Source organism: Lichenostomus cassidix, chromosome 5 (genome assembly GCF_008360975.1).
Source record: "Lichenostomus cassidix isolate B80296 chromosome 5, HeHo_3.0, whole genome shotgun sequence".
In the NCBI taxonomy this organism is placed as follows: Eukaryota; Metazoa; Chordata; class Aves; order Passeriformes; family Meliphagidae; genus Lichenostomus; species Lichenostomus cassidix.
Genome location: NC_139486.1, coordinates 30,709,358 through 30,729,537, shown reverse-complemented (window position 1 = coordinate 30,729,537; position 20,180 = coordinate 30,709,358). Strand labels below are relative to the sequence as shown.

At 41.8% G+C, this 20,180-nt stretch overlaps 1 protein-coding gene across 3 annotated transcripts in view; it reads right to left on the bottom strand.

The window, feature by feature from the left end:
* Positions 1-14,698, bottom strand: part of SPRED1 (sprouty related EVH1 domain containing 1) — a 57,789-nt gene extending 43,091 nt beyond the window's left edge. The window contains exons 1-2 of one of the 3 annotated variants that reach the window (XM_085062033.1): positions 14,266-14,698; positions 6,090-6,121 (exon numbers count right to left, since the gene is read on the bottom strand). In XM_085062033.1, coding sequence (XP_084918159.1) covers positions 6,090-6,097 — 8 coding nt within the window. In that variant the 5' untranslated portion in view covers positions 6,098-6,121; positions 14,266-14,698. Of the gene's footprint in view, positions 1-6,089; positions 6,122-14,002; positions 14,197-14,265 lie in introns of those variants that run through there. The other 2 variants (XM_085062032.1, XM_085062034.1) reach the window with 2 other exon arrangements.
* Between the last annotated feature and the right edge of the window lie 5,482 nt (positions 14,699-20,180).

The window sequence follows — 20,180 nt, the reverse complement described above, 5'->3', positions numbered from 1 at the left end:
AATTGATTTTTAAATGCATACCTAAAACTAGGCCCTAGGTTTCTCTCCTTGTCAATCTTTTTTTTTAATTTCAGCATTGTCTTACTGTCTCTATTGCCTTTCATTTCAACTTCCAAAACAGATCGACAGGAGCAAAAAAAAGTAGCTTCAGTTACCATCAATGCCATTGAGAATTAAAAGAATGGTATATATCACTTCCTGCAAGCCCCAGCTGGAACAGCATACCTGCTTGGCAGAAGGTCCAGCTCTAGTAAGGGGAAAGGAATGAATATATTTTGTAGACATAGGTAACCCTTACAGCAGCTTTACTTTCGCCCTTCCACATGCCTGCCCTTCAGCAGCTCACTCAAACACATATGTATTCACATTACAGGTGGTATTGCCTTGGCCCAAATAACTAGTTAGAATTTACTTGAATTCAATTGATTTCCATCAAGCATGTTTTGTGTACAAAAATGACAGATCTACAGTTAAAAGGAACACGCAGGTAAATTTTGAAGTATTTACCTGACTTTTAATAAATAAATCCTTTGTTTGCACCTCTACTGTATGTAGTGTAAAGCAGCATCTTAAAAAACCAAAACAAAGCCAAACAAAAATCCCCCAAAAAAAAAAAAAAAAAACCAAACCAAAAAACAAAGCAAATAAATAACAAACCTACCAAGTATTAATGAATAAGCCTTGACTGAATGGAGACTGAAGGAAAGTGACACAGGCAATCTCCCCCGTACTTTGTGAGGTCCTTGTTCAAGGCCAAAACCCAAGAGCACCAGCACCACCCAGTCCCTTTCTCTATCTGCTAAAACACCACCTTAATATCAAAAAGCAAGCAGTTTACATTGACATGACCATGAATTCAGCATATTTCCTAACAAAACTGAATTGCGAAGTTCTTCCCTAGAATATCACGCTTAACATTTTCCCTCCTCACCTTATTCCCCTGGTTCCTGTGAGACAAATGATTTCAAGAAAAGAAATACCCATGCAGTATACAGATACTGAAATACTTCATTTAGGTAAGACTAATTTCAAGTTCTACCATCAAGCATGAACAGCAAGTTACACCGAAAGATTAAAACTGCATAGGCTGGCATAGCAATTTCAGTTTGCTTGAGCTTCTAAATGCCTGAAAACACAACACTTTATTTAAGACCAGATAAACCACCCAAACCTAAATTTCTGCTAAAGTCAAATAAAGCCCTACCAAACAACTACATGGTAAAGTTCCCCACCAAAGAATCCAGAAACAAATAATATATTTCAGCTCAAACCTCCTGATGAGGAAACAGATGCATATGGAATTTAACCAAGTTCCATAGCAAACAGAAGTCAGAAAAAGGATGTCAACAAGAATGTTTGCCAGATCCTTTATGGCAACTCTTATGTTTTCATGTAAAGCATTATGATCTTCAGATAACAGCTGCATTAAGATGTTAAGATAATAAAATACAGTATTAAATCATTATTCATTTCTGATGGTCTTGGAACACTGTCCAGATATTAATGGCATCTCTGAACATCTTCAATATCTATTGAGTTTCTCAGACATTTTCAAGGGGACATTTCCAACCTCTCAGAAAGGACAAACTGTAGCTGACCCCTCTGTAGTCTTCAAACAGCTCTGAATCATCATCTGCCTTGTCACAACTTCCCCAAACCATTTCAAACCACAGATCTGTTTTACCATTAAAAAGCAAACAAGTGAGCATTCAAGTTCAGTAGATTTTAAATAAATCTACTCCCACTCTCTCTCATTAACTGATTTCAACTGTAAATTTGCTTTAGTTGCTTTAAGAGGGGACTATTAACTACATAGAGACAAAGTTACTTTGCATGTCAAAATGACAGCACCAGTACTATTATATTTAGTGAAACTGGATTTGTCAGTGTTGATAAAATGCAGTGCATTAATGGAATTTTCTTTTATTTCTATTTTAAATGGCTTATGCACTTATACAACTGTAGTTTATTCTGAAATACTTCACAGGTTAACAGAAAGGGCCTGAAAAAAACCCTAACCCAAATAAAACCCTCAAACCTATCCTAAAGAGTTAATTATTTCAAATTATGTAATCTACCAGAAACCATTATAACAAATCCACTCATAGCACATATTAGGTGTATTATTACAAATCTTCATACTGCTTTGGGAGGGGGCATCTACTTACATTTCTTAAAAACACCCACAGAATTTTGAAGATCTGCTTGTGAGTACCCTTTTCTGTGCAGTTTTACAAAGGAGCAACAACTTCCAGATCCTTCAGAGCCACAGATAAATAATTTTGTGCAAATCAAGTAATATGGTTAATATTAACTCCTGTGGATCTTGGAACCTCACTTGGTAGAAGCAAGACTGGGCAACTGCAGTGCAATGCTAGTATTGAGATTAATAAATTAATAATCCTTTATGAAGAAAATAGTACATAATGGAGCTCCAGAGACTGAAGATTAATGAACGTAAGATTTATCATTAGGAAAAAACAAACTTTAAAAAACAATAGACCGAAGGAATACATAAACCTCCCCACTTTCACAGATGCTAGAGCAATTTCTGATCATACTGTCATGGAAGTTAAAGGCACAAAAATATTACCTGGATATTTGATCTGTGAGAAGTATCAATCTGAGCTTCTTGTGATCTACTGCAATATTTCATGAAGAATGGGTTAGACCAAAAGATCTTCCCACTTTTTGACTAGCATTGTTATTGACAAAGGACAAATCCCAAGACAAACAGGAGCACATCCTGACAAAATTATTTTTTGGGTTATAGTAAGAACTCATTGCAGAGGAAAGCAAGATCAATCCTCTGGACAACACCAGTTTCCAGTGTAAATAAAGAAAACAGAAGTTAATATTCTACTGAAAACATGATACAACCAATTTTTTTTTTTTTTGTTAATGATAAAGATTTAACAGCATCTTTCAATTCAACTGTTAAGGCTGAACTCCTCAGGAACCAAATACACTGTTTTATTCTTTGGACAAAGTAAGGGAATATTTTGCTCAGTCAAGTAGTAACAACATTGGAAAGAAGTTGCCTCTCACCAAATACACCCTAGATCATGGATATTAATTGTGTAACTGGGAAATGACAGTTACGTTTTCTCCACTGTAAAATACGTAGATATAGGTGAAGAACAAAAAAAAAGCAGAAAGCAAGTAATTTCTGCTGTAGGATACTACAGTTACTGTGCTACCTGATTATAATTTTCTTTAAAACAAACTGCGAAGCAATCTCAGAAAAGCTGACCAAAATCACTCTTGTCCTTGAGAAGTGTCATTTGATCCTTCCTCCTTTGCCATGTGAAATACATTGAGGATCTCTCTTGCAATTTCTTGACTGAAATTATCTTTTCCTGAAGCACGTGGCAGAGATTTGGATCATCATGCCTTAGTTGGGATGCTAAGTTGATCAAAGCTCATCGTTTGCATGCTCCTGCTGAAAGGGGCATGACGATCTTAAAACTAACTAAAAGCTCTAACTTCATCCACTGGGCTTCAGTTGAAGCTCAAGCAACATAGATTTGACAGATCGTAGAAAAGCCAATTCTATATCTGCCAGTAGCTCCACAGGCCTAAAAAAGCAGCCGAAATAACAGACTTGGTAAACTTATTTCCAGTTATTCCTCAGGTCTAATCCATACATTTTGATTTTGTTCAGAAAAGGAGCTATACATGTAACTGTACCTCTACTTCAGGCAGATTTATTTGCAAATTTCAAAAAAGTTGAATTTTCTGTAGCAGAGTAGTGACTCAACATTGATTTAACATTTCTGTAATGTCGTCTTCTTTCACCACTGAAAAGAGGATGAGCTTGTAGCCTGTGGGAAGCATTCTCTCTTTCTACAGCAAAGGAAGCACATGTTCTTACTTGGGTTGTGTTTTTATTGTTACAGAGCAGTAAAAACCAGGCTTCTTGCTAGCATTGCTCAAGGGTAAAACCCTGGTATTAAGACCTGTAAGGATGCTCAATGGGCCAGTGAAACGTCTCAAAGAGACACTAACCAGTGGCCTACTTTCCACAGAAGCTTTTCAGGATAAGCTGTACGAGAACACTAATACAGAGAAATACTCAGAAAAAATGCTTCCTAAAAATACTAAAACCAAAACTAAACCTATGAGGATGGCTAGAGACCCACACACTTCAAAAGAAACACATTCAAAACATGGAAAAGATATGCCACTTTCAGCGGTGACAAAACAATCAAACGAAAAACAAACAAACAGAAAGCCACAAAGAAACAGAACAACGTAATTAATGCAAAAATCCAACAGTGTTTAAAATGTACAGCAGAGAAGGAAAGAAGGGAGAACCTGACAAAGCTGCTCTAATTAACCAACCAAGCTTGTTTTCCCCTAGTTAACCTCAACTTACTCCAGAACAAGGAAAATAAAAGGCCCCCACAGGAAATTACTATACTAAACTACAGTACTCTAAATTGATGTGTTGTTTTGGAATAGCTTCTTTGAACAGACCTGTTCTTCATCCAGAATTCAACTAATAGTGGAACAAGAGCTCATGTTTTCTACCTGGCTTCAGGGGAATGAATGTGGATGTGGTCTCCTTATGCAGGATTTGCAGGTGGCCATAACTGAGAAAGGAAAGCTCGTGAATTCATGCATCATCAGCCCAGGCAGTCCAAACAAAATTGGGTTTTGTCAATGACAAACACACAGCGTGTTTGCCCAAGCATCTCCTTTACACTATGCCGAACACCGTAAGTATAATGGAAGATACTTATAAGTATGTGATAAGGCAAGAGTACTTCAACTTCTGAAACCATCACCAAAAAGTCATTTTTGCTCTTTAGACAACCTGGAAAAAGGGAAGCATGTGATCCCATAACAAGATTTCCTCAGCCTGCCAGTAGCCAAGAGGCTGGGGTGGAGGTATGGCCATAGACTCAGTTTTCTGTGCCCCAGGCAGATGCTTAACTGATTTCTGCAAATCCTCCATTACCTAACGCGGGTTGTTAACATGCACGATTCTTCTCCATCACCATAGTAACAATGCACGTACATTTTAAGGTGCATATGGGGGCTTTTCTAGAGGATGTGTCAAGTTGAATGCACCTAAGACAATATAAGATATTTTAAGCTAGCCCAGTTCAGTACAAATACAGAAAGCATTAAAATACTGTGCTAGAGATCATCACAAAACTGCTCAAGCAATGGTTACACATCCATTAAAAAGTTTCCCGGAGGCTGAAAGAAGTAGCAGGTGAAGCAAGATTCTGTCAAGATGCTGAGGGCCTTAATGCATTAAAACAGCTGTGAAATAACAGCCTGATTTTACACACTCTAACATCTTTGGGAACCACAGAGCACAACATCGTAAATGATTTTATGAACACAGTTTACCCACAAGTTGCCCCACCCACTCCATCCCCCCCATAAAAGGGAAAAAAGGATCCAGATAGAAAAAATATTTACTCATTAAGAAATTACAAGCAACTGGTATTTTCATATCAGTAAGTGCTGCAAGTACATGGTACTTACAGGCCTGAATTATGACACCATTCCTATAGGGTATGAGTGACACCACAGAAAAACCAGGCTTAATGCTAACCCTCACTTTAGGTGCCTCCACAGCAAATAAGCCCATACATTGTCAACAGTCTCGCTGGCACTCTGTGACTTGCCACAATGTGGTACAAGTGTGCTTGAGTTCTCATAACAGATGCCCTTACAGCCTTAAGAGAACCAAACCAAAATAAAGTTCAAAATAGCAAATGTATTATTCCCTCAAATAAACTTCTCAAAAAACTAGAGAGTGTTTCCAAACAGGGGGGGAAACCCCAACACCAAAACCCCAACTTTCAGATAAGAATTAAGAAAATTACATTAAGCAGAAAGAATATTATAAATAGCATGCTACAACTCCGGATGCAATTGTAGCAATATTGCCAACATCTGAAATACTCCCATAGTTGAAATCTGAAGATGAAAGACTAAAATCAGAGTAAATGAAGAAACAAACAAAAAAACCCTAACAAACCTGTCAGAATATTGCTTTACTTTTCAATATTGGTATTTATAGAATTTTAATGCTTACTAAGACACAGTATTCAATTACACAGACTCACCTGTGCATGACCAGAAGATGCAATCCTCCTCTCTGGCACAGGAGGAGCAGTAAATGAGGCAATGGGTTGGAAAAGAAGAAAATAGGCATTTCCTAATATTGCAGGTTTGAGAGCAGAACCCAGAATTACAGTCCTGGATCTGACTTATTACCTAAGTCACCAAAATTCATACACTCTAGCCACATGAATTGTATTTGCATAAATAATCTCAGTTCTCAAGCCAAAAAATTCTCAAGCATTTAATTTTACAACTTTGCATTCCCTTGGCATGCTCATTATGTAAAACTGGTACCAGTAGTCAATTAAAAAAATCTTGCAAAATTAGAGACAGCAACACAAGATTTTTTAGCATCATCAGTAGCACAGTCATACATCAGCAGCACAGATCAGTATAATTTGAATCACAAGTAGAACTTGTAATGAGACAGTTAACTACACCCTGAGGAGAGCATAACACACCTATCCTAAGTCTATCCCACCAGAAAACTTCCAAATTATTCTTGGTCTTAAAGCAAGCAAAGAGAGTGATTATCAACAATAACCAGTGCTTAAGAACATACAACTTTTGCACATAAGGTCACCTCCATATATAGATTTAAAAAAACCCTCAGGATTTCCCATTTTAAATGTACATGTCTCAGCTCTAAATCCTGAATTAGCTACTTTACACCTTTCATAAATGTATTCTTATTCAAGGTTCAACATACATCAGCCTCAATCACAGGCCTCGTATTAAGGCATGCTGTACTGGGATCCAGAATAACCACACCATGCACAGAAAGAAATACCCAGGGCTCAGAATACTTTATCACATCTAAGAGGCTGAAAAGTTTCTAGGAAGCTACATAAAAATTCCTAAATCAGAGCAGGCTCTGTACTCCCACCTTTCACTACCCTTACTTAATCCTTTCAAAAGGCTAAGGAGAGCGAAATCACTTCTGCCCTTAAGGTTTATACCACTTCACCAAAACAGTTCTGCACAATTTTTGAAGGAATAAAAATGCCTGGCAGGAGTCCTCACTGACAGCTATATCTTACCAATTCTGGGGTTATTTAGGGAAGACAGTCAGTCTCAGGAAAAATTTTAAATAAATCTGACACTAGATTCCAGTAATTACTTGTTTTATTAATAAAATTCTTGATGCTTTTTGTTGCTATGCTTGTTTGTTGACAGCATATGATTTTACTTAAAACTGAAATAAATCAGTTTCGTTTTTGCATTGACAAACTTCAGTTTAGTGTCTCAACTAGGCAGAAGGAGTCAAAGAAAAAGGGTGATTGACAACAGTTGTCAGATCATCCTGGGGAAGGCCTATTAATTTAGTACTGTTTTTCCAAAGTTTTTTTAAAAAACCTTAAAAACCCCCAAGTCTTCCATAGACTTTAATGACACCTGCTCTTGCAAAACACTGCAGTCAAAAACTGGCTGACCAAACCATTTGAGCCAAGCATTTGGTCCACACGATTCCTTCTGGTGTTCTCAATAGGTGAGTGTTAAACTTGCTGTAACAGAATTAGACTTTTACGTAATTTAAATATTACGAACAGTAGTAGTCAAGACACAGGAATGAATACATCAGGAGAAGGTAGGAGAAGAAGCAGCAGATGCTATACCACCTAATTTTTAAGATGGTTTAGCTGTTTCAGTGGTATCCAATTGGTGAATTCTTGCATAATGTGCACATGAAAAATATTTCCTTGTGAATGCAAGCTTGGTATAAAGCAGCAGTGCAGAATGGAACACAGTAACTGATGTGGTTTCTATGGACTATTTTCCCTGTTTGAATTGTTTACGGTCATATGACAGTGAGTTCTTACAGAAAAAAATGCTTGTGAGTGATCTCCTTCCACAGATAGATTCATTTATGATCATTATATTGGGATAAAAATAAATAAAATAAAATAAAAATCAAACTCATCAGTAATAACAATATAGTCATCATCATCATCATCTGTTTTCCCCACCTTAACTGGAGCATTGGGAATTAGGGCCTATGTGTAGCAACTGATTCGTTATTTAATCAGAACCACATTTATAAACAAATTCTAGCACTCAGTACTTAAATGCAAATTTTTTTGTCCCTCAGCATATCTAATGACTTGTAGTTTGCTTGCCTATTTTTCTTCTTCTTGTTCATATGTAGGAGAAAATTAAAATAAAGCCATGAATATTGACAAATCAATATGTATTTTTAAACAACAAACTGATAACACAGATATCAGCATGAACATTACTGTAAAGATAAGCTTGAAAAGATTAGAAAACCCATGCTTTTAAAATGTCTGCTTACTTCATACAAGTGCTGTTCAATACCACCATAGTCTTATAGATTGATTCCTATTACAATTTTCAGGTAGGAGAGGTACTATGCTTATGCTAGTATGATCTAACATGAAATATTTTACCACATACAAAATGTTATCACTTTCTGAATGAGAAAAACCACAGGGAATAGTGCCAGCCAACAGATTTTACTAGGGCACTGTCTAAGCATTAATGAAAAAAAAAATCTTCACTTGCAGTGTACCGAAAAAGCAAGCACAACAGAAGTATGTATTGCTATTGTCTTAAGTCTAGAAATAGATGCCAATACACAAGAGCATTCAGTCCTCTTCCTTCCATCAAAAAATAAGTATTGCTGAACATAGGAGACACACCTAACAAAAAGTACAGAAAGTACAACAATTATTATAAATGTATTTACATCGTATTGCAATTTAATCTGGAAAATTTGTAGCATATTACATGCCAATAATTAAATAGATACTTAACAACAGAAAGTGCTTTCAGAAAGAGGTATAAATATTTTCAAGGGAAAAGAGAGGAACAAATTTTATACTTTTGGGGGCCATTTAATTTTTGTTCGCAATCAATTCCAGCCATTCAATAACTGTGCAAACTGTGCTAGTTAAAATTTACTTGCTTAAGTGTTGTTGCACACTGTAACAGAAAGGTAAAAGAGATATTTCCTTCTTTAAGCAGCCATAAAGAAACTGGAATCCTGAACAATATGACAACTTCAGACATCTTTCAAATTCCTTTAAGTAAACTGCAACATCTTCTAACTGAGCAAGGAGAGTAGAAGGGAGAAAGCAAACATTTAAACATTAGAACAACAGCATTTAAGACAACACACACTTGTATGTGCTATCATAGTCACCCTTTTTCAATCACGGGAGTAAAAACCAGAAAAGACAAAATTATTTCCTTTGTCTCCTTTTTAAACTTGTGTCAATACACTGAAGAGTATTTTTTATTTCTGGTGTTTGTCCCATCAAGTCATCACCTATACACACAATATCTCCAGAAAGAAAAGAACACAAGAAAGAGCAAATAACAAAAAAACCCCTGACAGCATTTACCTCAAAACACTCCAGGATTGCTCTCAGCTTTAACCCTGTGACTTCTGATCCTGTCAGTATATATTCCTTTCAAGAAACATCTTTACTTTTAAAAGACATGCTGATGTCCTCACTGCCACTTTAACACTTCAAGAGCATTAAATTTTAAATGAATAAACAAGGAAAACACTGGACATTCTTGAATTCAAATATTATTGCTGGCTCCACTTAGGCTGAAACATCCAAAAGCATTTTTGTGCAATATCACAGTAATCAAGGACTGTTGCTAGGGTGAACCTTTCTTTAAAAGAAAAAAGTAAAAAAAACCACCCCCCCAACTGACTCTCAGATTATGTAACATGCAAATTCAGTTTCACCTTCAAAATAGTGTCACACAACATAAAGCCAAACAGACAGCAAGAATCAGTTCGTAAGACTGGAAAAGCCTCCCAAGGACTCTATAAGGAACCATTCCCTCAAATGAAAATGTATCAGAATTCCAATGATTTAATATAATTATCATTAGAAGATCCTTTCCTTGGAAAAAAAAAACCACAAGAAAAAAACCAAAAAACTGCTGCTTACAAATTCCTTTTATTAAGGGATGAAGAATTTCAGTGTTTATTTATGCCCTAAACAGCAGAATGAAAATTAGCCTGCTGAAAAGTGTTAAAATCCTTCCAGAACTAATAAGCCCAAACTAATTGGCTTTACTTTCTGTGATACAAGTTCACATTCATCTTTCAGTATCTAGGCTTGTAAGACAAATTCAATACAATTCTGAAGCACAAATGAAGTACAAACAGTATTTTCATATATATTGAAGGAGGACATGAATAAATACCTTATTTAAAAATTCAGTTCACCTTTATTTTTTCAAATCAACACTTGAGGATGTTTACAGCGTCATAACCTAAAGGCTGTTAGGCACACAGCATCAGAATATACTCTGTGTTTAATTTTTAATCTCTTTAATTAAATTATCTAGGAAAATGAATATAAGGTTACCTATATTTATGTGGTAAAACAATCAGCATTTGACAGTCTGGATCTGTAAGAGTACAGTATGTAAAAACAATTCTGAATATGATTCAAGAGCAGTGACATTCCCTGAAATAAAAAGCAGCCACCTGCAATACAGAGGAAAGTAAACAAGCCAGTAAAGCAGGGCTCCTACTTTTCGATTGCAGCAACTCAGACTCCATCTTAAGCCTGTCATCATTCATCCCTACTGAATGAGGACTACAGAGCACAACAACTATTCTGTTTTACCTAACACTGAAATTCAGTAGCATTTCTAGACAGCAATAAAAACATGCCACCAAAACAGGAGTTTGTACAGTGCTCACTGACATGCCTCCTTTTGTATTATTAAGTTGAGCTTTACGAGTAGCGAATTGACCCCTGAGTCCATAAATTCTACAAATTCCTTCATTTAAAAACTGACAGTTTTTTGTGAATGTATCATGCTGATGCTGAGCACATTTTGCTGACTGCAAAATATCAGAGGGGGAAAAAGAATAAAATTATCTGGAGGTATAGAAATACTTTCATTTAACTAACATCTAACCGACAAATACAATATCATTACAAGAACAATGTAAAAATCACCAATGAAGATTCATCTGTAGTAATCAGAATATTATAAGGCTGCCTTCCATATGTTCATGGTCAAGAAGAAACCTAGTAGTCCTTAATGCAGCTTTTTAATTAATCTTTCCCACCACCACTGAGAATTTATTATTAACTGAGGTCAAACTCTAGACACCACAAATATTTATATCTCACTCAGTAAAATTAAGTTTTATAAACAGAGAACAACGCCCAATTACCAGAATATTCCTGGTAGCCACAATGACACAAAATGCAGTGCAAAGTATTCACTCTTACGTGCTGAAAGGTCTGCTAATGAACTCAAGGCCGTTGATGTTGCCAATTCTACTGGTAACATTAAACACGGGGAACGTTTAATATATGATGAATTTCAATTGGTAGATCCGTCCTATTTTCACAAATAGTTTATCTGGCATTTCAATCATATTTCCCAACCACTTAAAATGACATGCTTGTGCTATGTGCAAAAACAACCAGAGAGAAATGATTACTCTGGCCATGCCAAAAATGCTGTCAAAAAAAGTAAAGCAACCGAGAGACATTTTTCTTATTTTTCTTCCGGTATTTTAATAACGGAAGTAAAAAAAAAAACCAAAACAATCTATCCTTTAAGAAAAAGCATTATTTATATTGCTTTATAAGGGTATTTATATAAGAACACATTTACTTCTATAGCACCACTGAATAAACTCAAAGCAAATACTGTATGTGAGCTTTCCTTCCTCGTATTAAGTAAAGATTAGTAGTATTTCAGGTATTCTCTTAGGTTGTATTAACAACAAGCCTCCTCTACTCCATGAATGTATAATTAAGGATCACCTCAGTGTAATTTGTTAAGATAATGAAATAGTGTACTCATGAGCAATGAACATCATCATTTTAACACTGGCAACCACAAAACAGTTACATCAAACAAATACACTGCCTGCTCCAGGGATCCTTCATGGGTAAATTTCACTGTGGGCTTTTAAAATTTTCAATATACTTAAAATCAAAGATAATACATTGACCTCTAAACAATTTATGCCCTATTAAAAACATTTCTGGTATTCTGGTATTTCAGAGGTGTCTTTAGCCACGGCGTAGGTTAAGGAGAATCTATGATTGCTAACCTGCTGTAAAATTCTCAAAATAAGCAGACAAAAATCAACCGCAATCTTGATTTCTACCAGTTTCACTGTCATCTGTATTTTGCAATAGGAAACATTTTCAGATGCCTCATTAGGTATGACCGACATCCTTCTGCACCATGTTGATATCTTGCAGATGTAAGGCGGTATTGTTCAATAAAATGTAAGTTACTCCAAATGGATTAACACACTGTCTTGAAAATACGTTCATAATAATGAATGTGAGTTTCAGTGTTCTATTTTTGAGTCAGTATTTCTGGAGGGGAAAATATCTCACCATTTTCTGAATAAAACTCTTCCTTGCTTAAATGTAAGGTGGTACAGCAAGAAGGTACTTCTGAATTAATGCTCCGTTATAGGAAAAGGACAATCATAAACCATAAAAATAAGCCTTTCTCGTCCCTCCACATCCTCCTTTACAGTGACCTCCCATGCTCGCAGCCATAAGCCTTCTTTCTGCTGCCCTCTCCGATAAACCTGCCGGCTTGGCTGCCTCTCCCTCCCCTTGCCATGCAGGTCTGATCTGCGAGGCTGCTGAATGCAGACACTGTACTGCACTGTGAATGGACAGCCAGGTATTTTATGAATGGAGCGGATCACGTGCTCCCAGCACCTCCCCGAGCTGATATTTCCCACATAACTGTGTCAACAAGCAGCGAAGAGCACATATTAATACAGCAGGTCCTGGAGACCTTCCGCCGCCGGCCGCGGGCCGCAGGCCGGCCCTCGGCCCGGGAGCAGCCGCTCCGGGCGCTCCGCAGGGCAGGTTCCGCCGCAGGTCAGCGGTGGTGACAGCGATTCCTTTTTCGTAATTTTTTTTTTTTTTATGAATGGAGATTGTGGTATGCAAATGAGAGCGATTCACAAAAAAAGGAAACATGGCGGCGGCCGCCCCGGCTCCCGGCCCCGCGGCGGCTCCCCCCGGCCCGCTCAGCGCGGCGGGCGGCAGCGCCCGAGCCCCGCGTCCCGCTGCGCTCCGCTCCCCGCGGGGCCGGGCCCGCGCCGCTCCCCGGGGACCCGGACGCCGCGTTAGGGCAGCGCACGGCAAGGTGCGCAGGCTTTGCTCGGAGGAAGGCGGTGAAATGGGAAATCCATCTTTCCTGCCGCTGGAGCCTCGTCCGCACCCTGCCTGTCAGCTCGGCTTCTCCCCGGCCGCTCACGGCTACCTACAGATACAATGGGCGCAGCGCTCCCTCCCCACCGCCATGGCCGCGGCCGTCACCGCATCATTCATAAAATCAGCCCGAGCAAACACCGACATCGCAAATCGTAAGGCTACGGTTCGGAGACCGCAGCAATCAACTTTAAACTTCCCGATCACAAGAAAAGTTTCAAAATACTTTATATTCCCTTTTTAACGCCATAAAGAACTCGGATGTTTTCTGACAAATATTTATCGCCTCCGACCCAAATGTATTTCAAAGACTGATTACATGCAGGGGAATACAGCCGCACACACACACAATCTCCTCTGGATTTCCTCCAAACCAGTCACAGTAAAAATATTAAGAGATCCTTGAACTATCCCTTTCCTCTCGGGGTGGGGGGAGGGGAAAGGGAAAGGGGAAAAAGTCCCAAGTGCTCATTAAAAGAAAAAAAAAAAAAGAAAAAGGAAAAAAAAGGGCTTTAGGGTAGGTTTAAGCTGTATTTACACTGACTGACTCATCCAATTAAAATTCAGGAGCAGTTTCCTGCAGGATGAAGCTCCCACACACTAGTTTCCATGTGAAATATCTACAAGTAATAGGACATTATCCGAGGCAGTACGTGCCGATACCTCTCTGGGCATTTCAGACCCTTCCTCCCCCTACAAGACACCATCGTTACCTGCACCGTTTTCTACCGCGATTTAACTAAACCAAGCTTTTCTGACCGCCGGCTCGTAGCCCTTCCAAACCAAGCTCCTTCACAAAGAGGGAGCTTCAGGGCTTCCATGTACGCGAGCAGCAATGCGCAGTCCGCGCAGGGGGAGCACAGCACACGTACGTGCGCGGGCAAAGGCCCCGCGGGGCGCGGAGCCGAAGGGACGCGTCGAGCCCCATCCCCATTCCGATCCCGGGGCCGAGGGGAGGGGGAGCACGGCCACTTACTCGTTAGAAGTCGCCGTCTCTTCGCTCATTTTCTCCTCACCACGATCCGACAGGCACACGGAGCAGCACCGACGCAGCCAGGGCGCAGCCAGAACTCACCAGAAACTTCACCATTGTTACCCCCCCCGGTCTGCCGCCCCCGGCCAGGGCACGGGCCGTGCGGTGAGTGAGGGAGAGGTGGGGGAAAGGGAGAGGAGAGCGGTCTTTATCCTGGAAGCACGAAATCCTGTTGTCCGGCGGTGCAGCGTATTTCCCCTGTCTTTGGAGATGATGATGATGGTGGTGGTGAAGGTAGTGGTGCAAACAGAAGCAACAAACACGGATCTTCTGCACTTGAGCTGCTCCCACTTAAAAGGGGACAGAGTTGTGGAGACAAGGGAGGGCTCCCCGCCGCAAAAAGCTGCACCGCACCGTCCTCCCCCTGCAGCTCATCTCCCGCTGCAGCCGCCTTCGCTGCTGCCCTCCTCCTCCTCCTCCTCCTTCTCCTCCTCCCGCTGCTGCTGCTCGGCCGCCTCCCTCCCTGCCCGCCCGCCTCCCGCGCACAGCCGGGGCAGGCAGCGGCAGAAATTCCTCCAGACACCGGAGCCGCCACAGGCCGGGGCAGGCGGGGAGGGAAAGGGAAAGGGGGGGCAGTGAGGCTCGGCGAGGATCTCCCACCCCCTCCAAAGCGACGCCGAGCACTGCGGAGGGAGGACGCGCCGGCCCCAAGGAGAAGGCTGGCGACGGGGGGAGGGAGGCGTTTTAAACCAGCCTGGGGGTGGGAAGGGGGGGGACGGCGGAGAGCGAGGATGCGTCACGGCTGTTTGTGCGAGGAGAGGCGCGGGGAGGGTGGGGGAGCGGAGCTGCCAGGACGAGAGAGGAGCCCTCGGCGGCAGCACGAGGGGGAGAGGAGGGAGAAAGCCCGCGGGGAAGTTCAGCGGCGGCGCTTCCTCCCCGGCAGCAACTCCATTAGCGGCCGCTGCCGCCGCCTCGGCTCCTCGCGGCCGCCCCCGCCGCCTCCTCACAGGAAAACTGGGCGGAAGCGTTGACTTCAGGCTTCTTCCGCCGCCACAGCTTGATCCAAAATAACCACGGGGGAAAGGGAGGCGGGAGAGGAGGGAAGAGCGAGGGGAGGAAAGTAATCCCCTTGACCCGCGCCCGCCACCGGACGGGCTCTCGCCTCCGCCCTCCCCGCGGCGCCCGGCGCTGCCCGACGCTCGAGTTTCCTGAAAGTAGTTCCCTCCCCCCGGCGCTGCCTCACGCTCTTCCCGAGGAACCGCCGCCGCACACGCACGCACGGCGCCGCGGAGGGATACGCGGGCTGCCTGCTGCCGCGCTCCTTCCTGCTCCGAGGGCGCGGGGTCGCCGCTCCCGGGCCGTCCCTGCTGGGCGCGGGGCCGCGCAGATCCCCGGGGCCGCCGGCGTGGGCCGGGGAGGGCGTCCCGGGAGCGGTGGGAGGGAACGGGCCGCCGGTTGCGAAGAGCCCGGCTCGGCCGCTTGCAGCGGCTGGGGGCTCGGGGCGGGCGCGGCTGAGCGCCGGAGTCTCCGCCTGCGGGCTGGGCTCCCACTCTTTTGCTACTTCTTTCGGCCGAAGTGTACGTCGCCGCGAAAGTGCGGCCGCCTGTTGGGAGCGCGGGGCTGGTGAAGCGGGACCCCCTGCTCGGTACCTGCTCCGGGCGGCTGCTCCCGGAGCGCCCGCCCCGAGCCCCGAGCCCCGCTGGGACGCGGCGTGCAGCGGCTGACTGGCGAGCCGAGCGGAGCGCTCACGGCAGCCCCGGGCTGCGCTACTGCGAGCCGTGCCATGGCAGGCTGGCTGTCGGCAGTGTGCGCTCCGAAAACGTGGAAAAGCGGAGCCCTTTTTGCAATTATTTCCGTAACTCCGTTACTGCGGGTCTTCGTGGGTGACGGCCCGGGAGGGTGTTTGTAAACTCGAGTTGTCCCCTTTTCTAAATCCACAGTGAAATGGATGCTTTTGTAGTTGATCTAGGCAAAGCAGTGAAATCAAGAAGCAGCGGCAATCACATCCCTTTTCATGAACTTACATGGTAAATGTGCTGCTTGATCGGATGAAAAAGTGGAGCAGAGCTGCAAACCCGGAGGACTCAAATATCATGAGTCAGACCATCAAATAAATTAGCTTATAATAAAGGATTATACTGTGGTTTTGTCTGTCGGTCGGATTTTTATTTCTTCCTTAGTCTTTGTATGCATGCTTGCCAACTGATATATTTCATTGTCCAAACTTCATGGAGAACCCAAAACATAGTGGTACTGCTGTAAGACGTCACTTTCCCAATGCACATTCCATTATCCCAGGCTTTCTGTGTGCCTCACATTTCCACAGCTGCTCTCTAAGAACCTTCTCTGTCAATTGTAATCCCATTTCATTTTTTCCTGTAACTGTGAGATTTTTTCCCCAGCTCGGATAGTACCCTAGGAGTGGCGATGAACTGTTCTCTCTTCCTGTTTGAAAAAGATCGGCAAGCTCCCCTGGCAATAATAAATTGTCTGATTCCCACACTGCTGTTGATTGACTTTTTCCCAAGGAAGGAAGAGACAGGAACGTGGGAAATCTGGAGAAGGAGTTTTCACCATTTCAAAGGAATCTGGAGTGCCACACGTCACTGAAGGCCAGACTATGAACTTGCATCATCTGAATGCACAGAAGCAGGGCAGTATTGCATTTGTGAAGGGTATTTTTTAAGGAAATTGTTCCTTTTCACTAAGCATATACAGCTTTAGTCAGATTTTTATTTTGTGGAGTGGCTACTTAGAGCATGTAAAACAAAATTTATTTTTATCTTACCTAGAAGGCAAGGAAAGGCACGTTTCATTTCTAGATAGTTTATGTTGCAATATTTCTATGGATCGAAATTCCATGTTTCTATAACAGGCTTCTACCATAAACTTAGTAGTACAATTACATTAAACTGCTATCATGCTTTCTCTGATAAAGACATTTTAACATGTTTCATGCAGCAGACATCTCAAACCAGCAGTATTAAAGTTTGCTTCTTTATCTTGGAGGCTTTGGGGGAAAAATTTCCAATTGTTTTGTAATTTTTTTTTCCCAGAAGAATACATTCAAAATTGGAACAGTTATTCATCGCACAACCTCATCCAGGTCCTAAAAATACATTGCAAACCAAATTCTATATAATTTTACAATTCCATGAATCAGATGTGTTTAAAACTCAACTGTGGGTACAATATAATATTCTATTTAGCAATGAGAATCCTTTCAGAGAACTTCTTTTCTTGTGACTGGCAGATGTGACTTTCTTCTGACATTTCTCATTTTCTTTTGGCTTCAAAGTTGAAATATTTAACATTCTGTAAGTTGTTGTTTTGATATAGATAAGTCAAATAACAAGAATGCTCAAGAATAGTTCAGTTTGTCAGATGGTAGTATTGCTCTATGCACTGCACCTGAAGAATGAGACACAATGCTGACAAGAGATTAGTTATCTAGATGTAGGGTTTTTTTCTAATTCCTTAAATGTATTTAATGTAAAAATTATTTTCATAGTGGCAATTCAATAAAGTGAACTGTTTTGTAATATAACCACAAATAATTTCAAATCATGTCAGTCCCCTTAAGGTTTTCATTAGCATCTTTATTAAGAATAAAATGTATATTCAGTTGTCAACTGAAAATGTGAGACTCATCCTGGGCTTCTGTTTTTCTGTGTGGAGGTAGTAAGGGGGGAAGGACCCACTGCTTCTTCACCTGTGGTAGCTCTTCAACTTCTGCAAGCTGTCTCATGTTGCAATATGTGAAGCAGAGGTCTTGCAAGCAGTTTCTCTCTCTTTACCTGAATATCCTAAACAGGACAGAAAATCTGCACAGATCTGTATCTTGATTCTGAAATCCTGTTTGTTTGTTTTCCTCTGCCCAGGTTAGAAAGGTTGAAGAACACGATCCTGGAGTACTGGTATAATTTTGCTGAGCAGCAGTTGGCTTCAGGGCTTTCCAGGTTTGATTCTTTTGAGCAGAGCTAAGTGATGAGGTGTTTTCAATGTTAATGGTTTATTTCGGTAGTACATGTGAGCCCTGCCCCTGCAAACAAGGCAGAAGCAAGTTAGGCATATGTGTCACCATTCAGAAACCTCAGACAAATTACTACTTCATGTCCCAACCACCACATGTTTTGAGGCCTTGTCTTTCTTTGTACATTCTGTGCCTCTTTGCTTTCTGTTGTCAGAATCTGTACAATTTAAGTGACCTGAGCTGAAATCTGGCCACCTTCTCTATGACCTGGGAAAGTTACCTCTAAAAAGGAAAGCTTCTTTTACTCTTCACTAGAGCTAATGAAATGTACTCACTTTTCGGTGTGGGTTCAGGGGTGACTCCTTAGCTAGAGACAAGATATGCTCAGTATGGAATAGGGAAAATGAAGTTAAAAATCATGATTTTTTGCATTGCATTTGATGTTTTCCTGTATCAAATGCCTCTTTAGTTGCACTTTACAAAAACTAATTTATATGTCAATGCCATTGCTCTGCTGTAACATTTTCATATCTGTGGAACTTTTGAAATGAGAAATGGGGAGGCAACCATTACTGCTAAAGCAAAATGAAAGTAATGTATATTATTAGGAAGCCATACAACATACAAGAAAAAATCTGTTGTAAGTGTAGTGGGCTGACCCTGGCTGGACACCAGGTCTCCACCAGAGCTTCCCTGTCACTCCCCTCTGAAACTGGACAGGAGAGAGTAAACAAAATGAAAGGTTTGTGAATTGAGATAAAGTCCAAGAGAGAGATCACTCACCAAATACCATCACAGACAAAACAGACTCCAGTTGGGGATGTTAATCGAATTTAGGTACTAACAAAATCAGAGCAGGAGAATGTGAAGTAAAATAAATCTTAGAAACACCTTCCCTCCACCCTCCCTTCCTTCCCAAGCTCTGCCTCCTCCCCCACAATGGCGCAAGCAGACGGGGAATGGGATTATGGTTGTTCGTCACAGGCTGTTTCTGCCACTGCTCAGGGAGAGTAGCCCTTTCCATGTTCCAATATGGGGTTCCTCCTATGAGAGAGAGTTCTCCATGAACTTTTCTAATGTGAGTCCATCCCACGAGTAGCAGTTCTCCTTGAACTGCTGCAAAGTGAGTCACTCTTCTAAGCGGTGCAGTCCTTCAGGCCCAGCCTTTTCCAGCCTGGGTCGGTCCTTCACAGGTCACCAGTCCTACTAGGAGACCTGGTCCAGCATGGTCTCTCCATGGTTCTGCAGGTCCCTGCCAGGATCTGCTCTAGCGCAGGTTTCCTCTGGGTTTACAGCCTCCTCTGGGTTTACAGCCTCCTCTCAGGCATCCACCTGCTCCTGTGCCTCCTCCATGGGCTGCAGAGGCACAGCTGCCTCACCATGGTTTTCACCATGGGCTGCAGGGGAATTTCAGCTCTGGCGCCTAGAGCACCTCCTGCTCCTCCTGCAGTGACCTTGGTGTCTGCAGAGTTGTTTCTCTCCCATATTCTCACCCTGCTCTTCTCTGGACACAGTTATACCTGCACAATAACTTTTTTTCTTTCCTCCTTAAGTACGTTATCACAGAGGCGTTACCACCATTCCTGATTGTCTCAGCCTTGGCCAGTGGCATGTCTGTCTTGGACCTGCCTGGCATTGGCTCTGCTGGACCCAAAGAAGGCTTGTGGCAGCTTCTCACAGAAGCCACGTCTGTAGCCCCTCTGCTACCAAAACCTGGCTGTGCAAACCCGATAGAGTGAAGTAGTCTGGATTCTGAATTTCTGTATTTTTGAAATTTTCGTGCATGTGCGCATCCCAAACTCATTGGCGTTTGTCATATGACTAACATTGGACTGGAAAATGCTTGAAAATTAGACTGGGAAAAATTACGAAGAGGCAGCAGTCTGCCCTGTGTTAAAAAATATGTTTGCTTGACTAAGTGAGACTAAACATTTCTCATATGCTA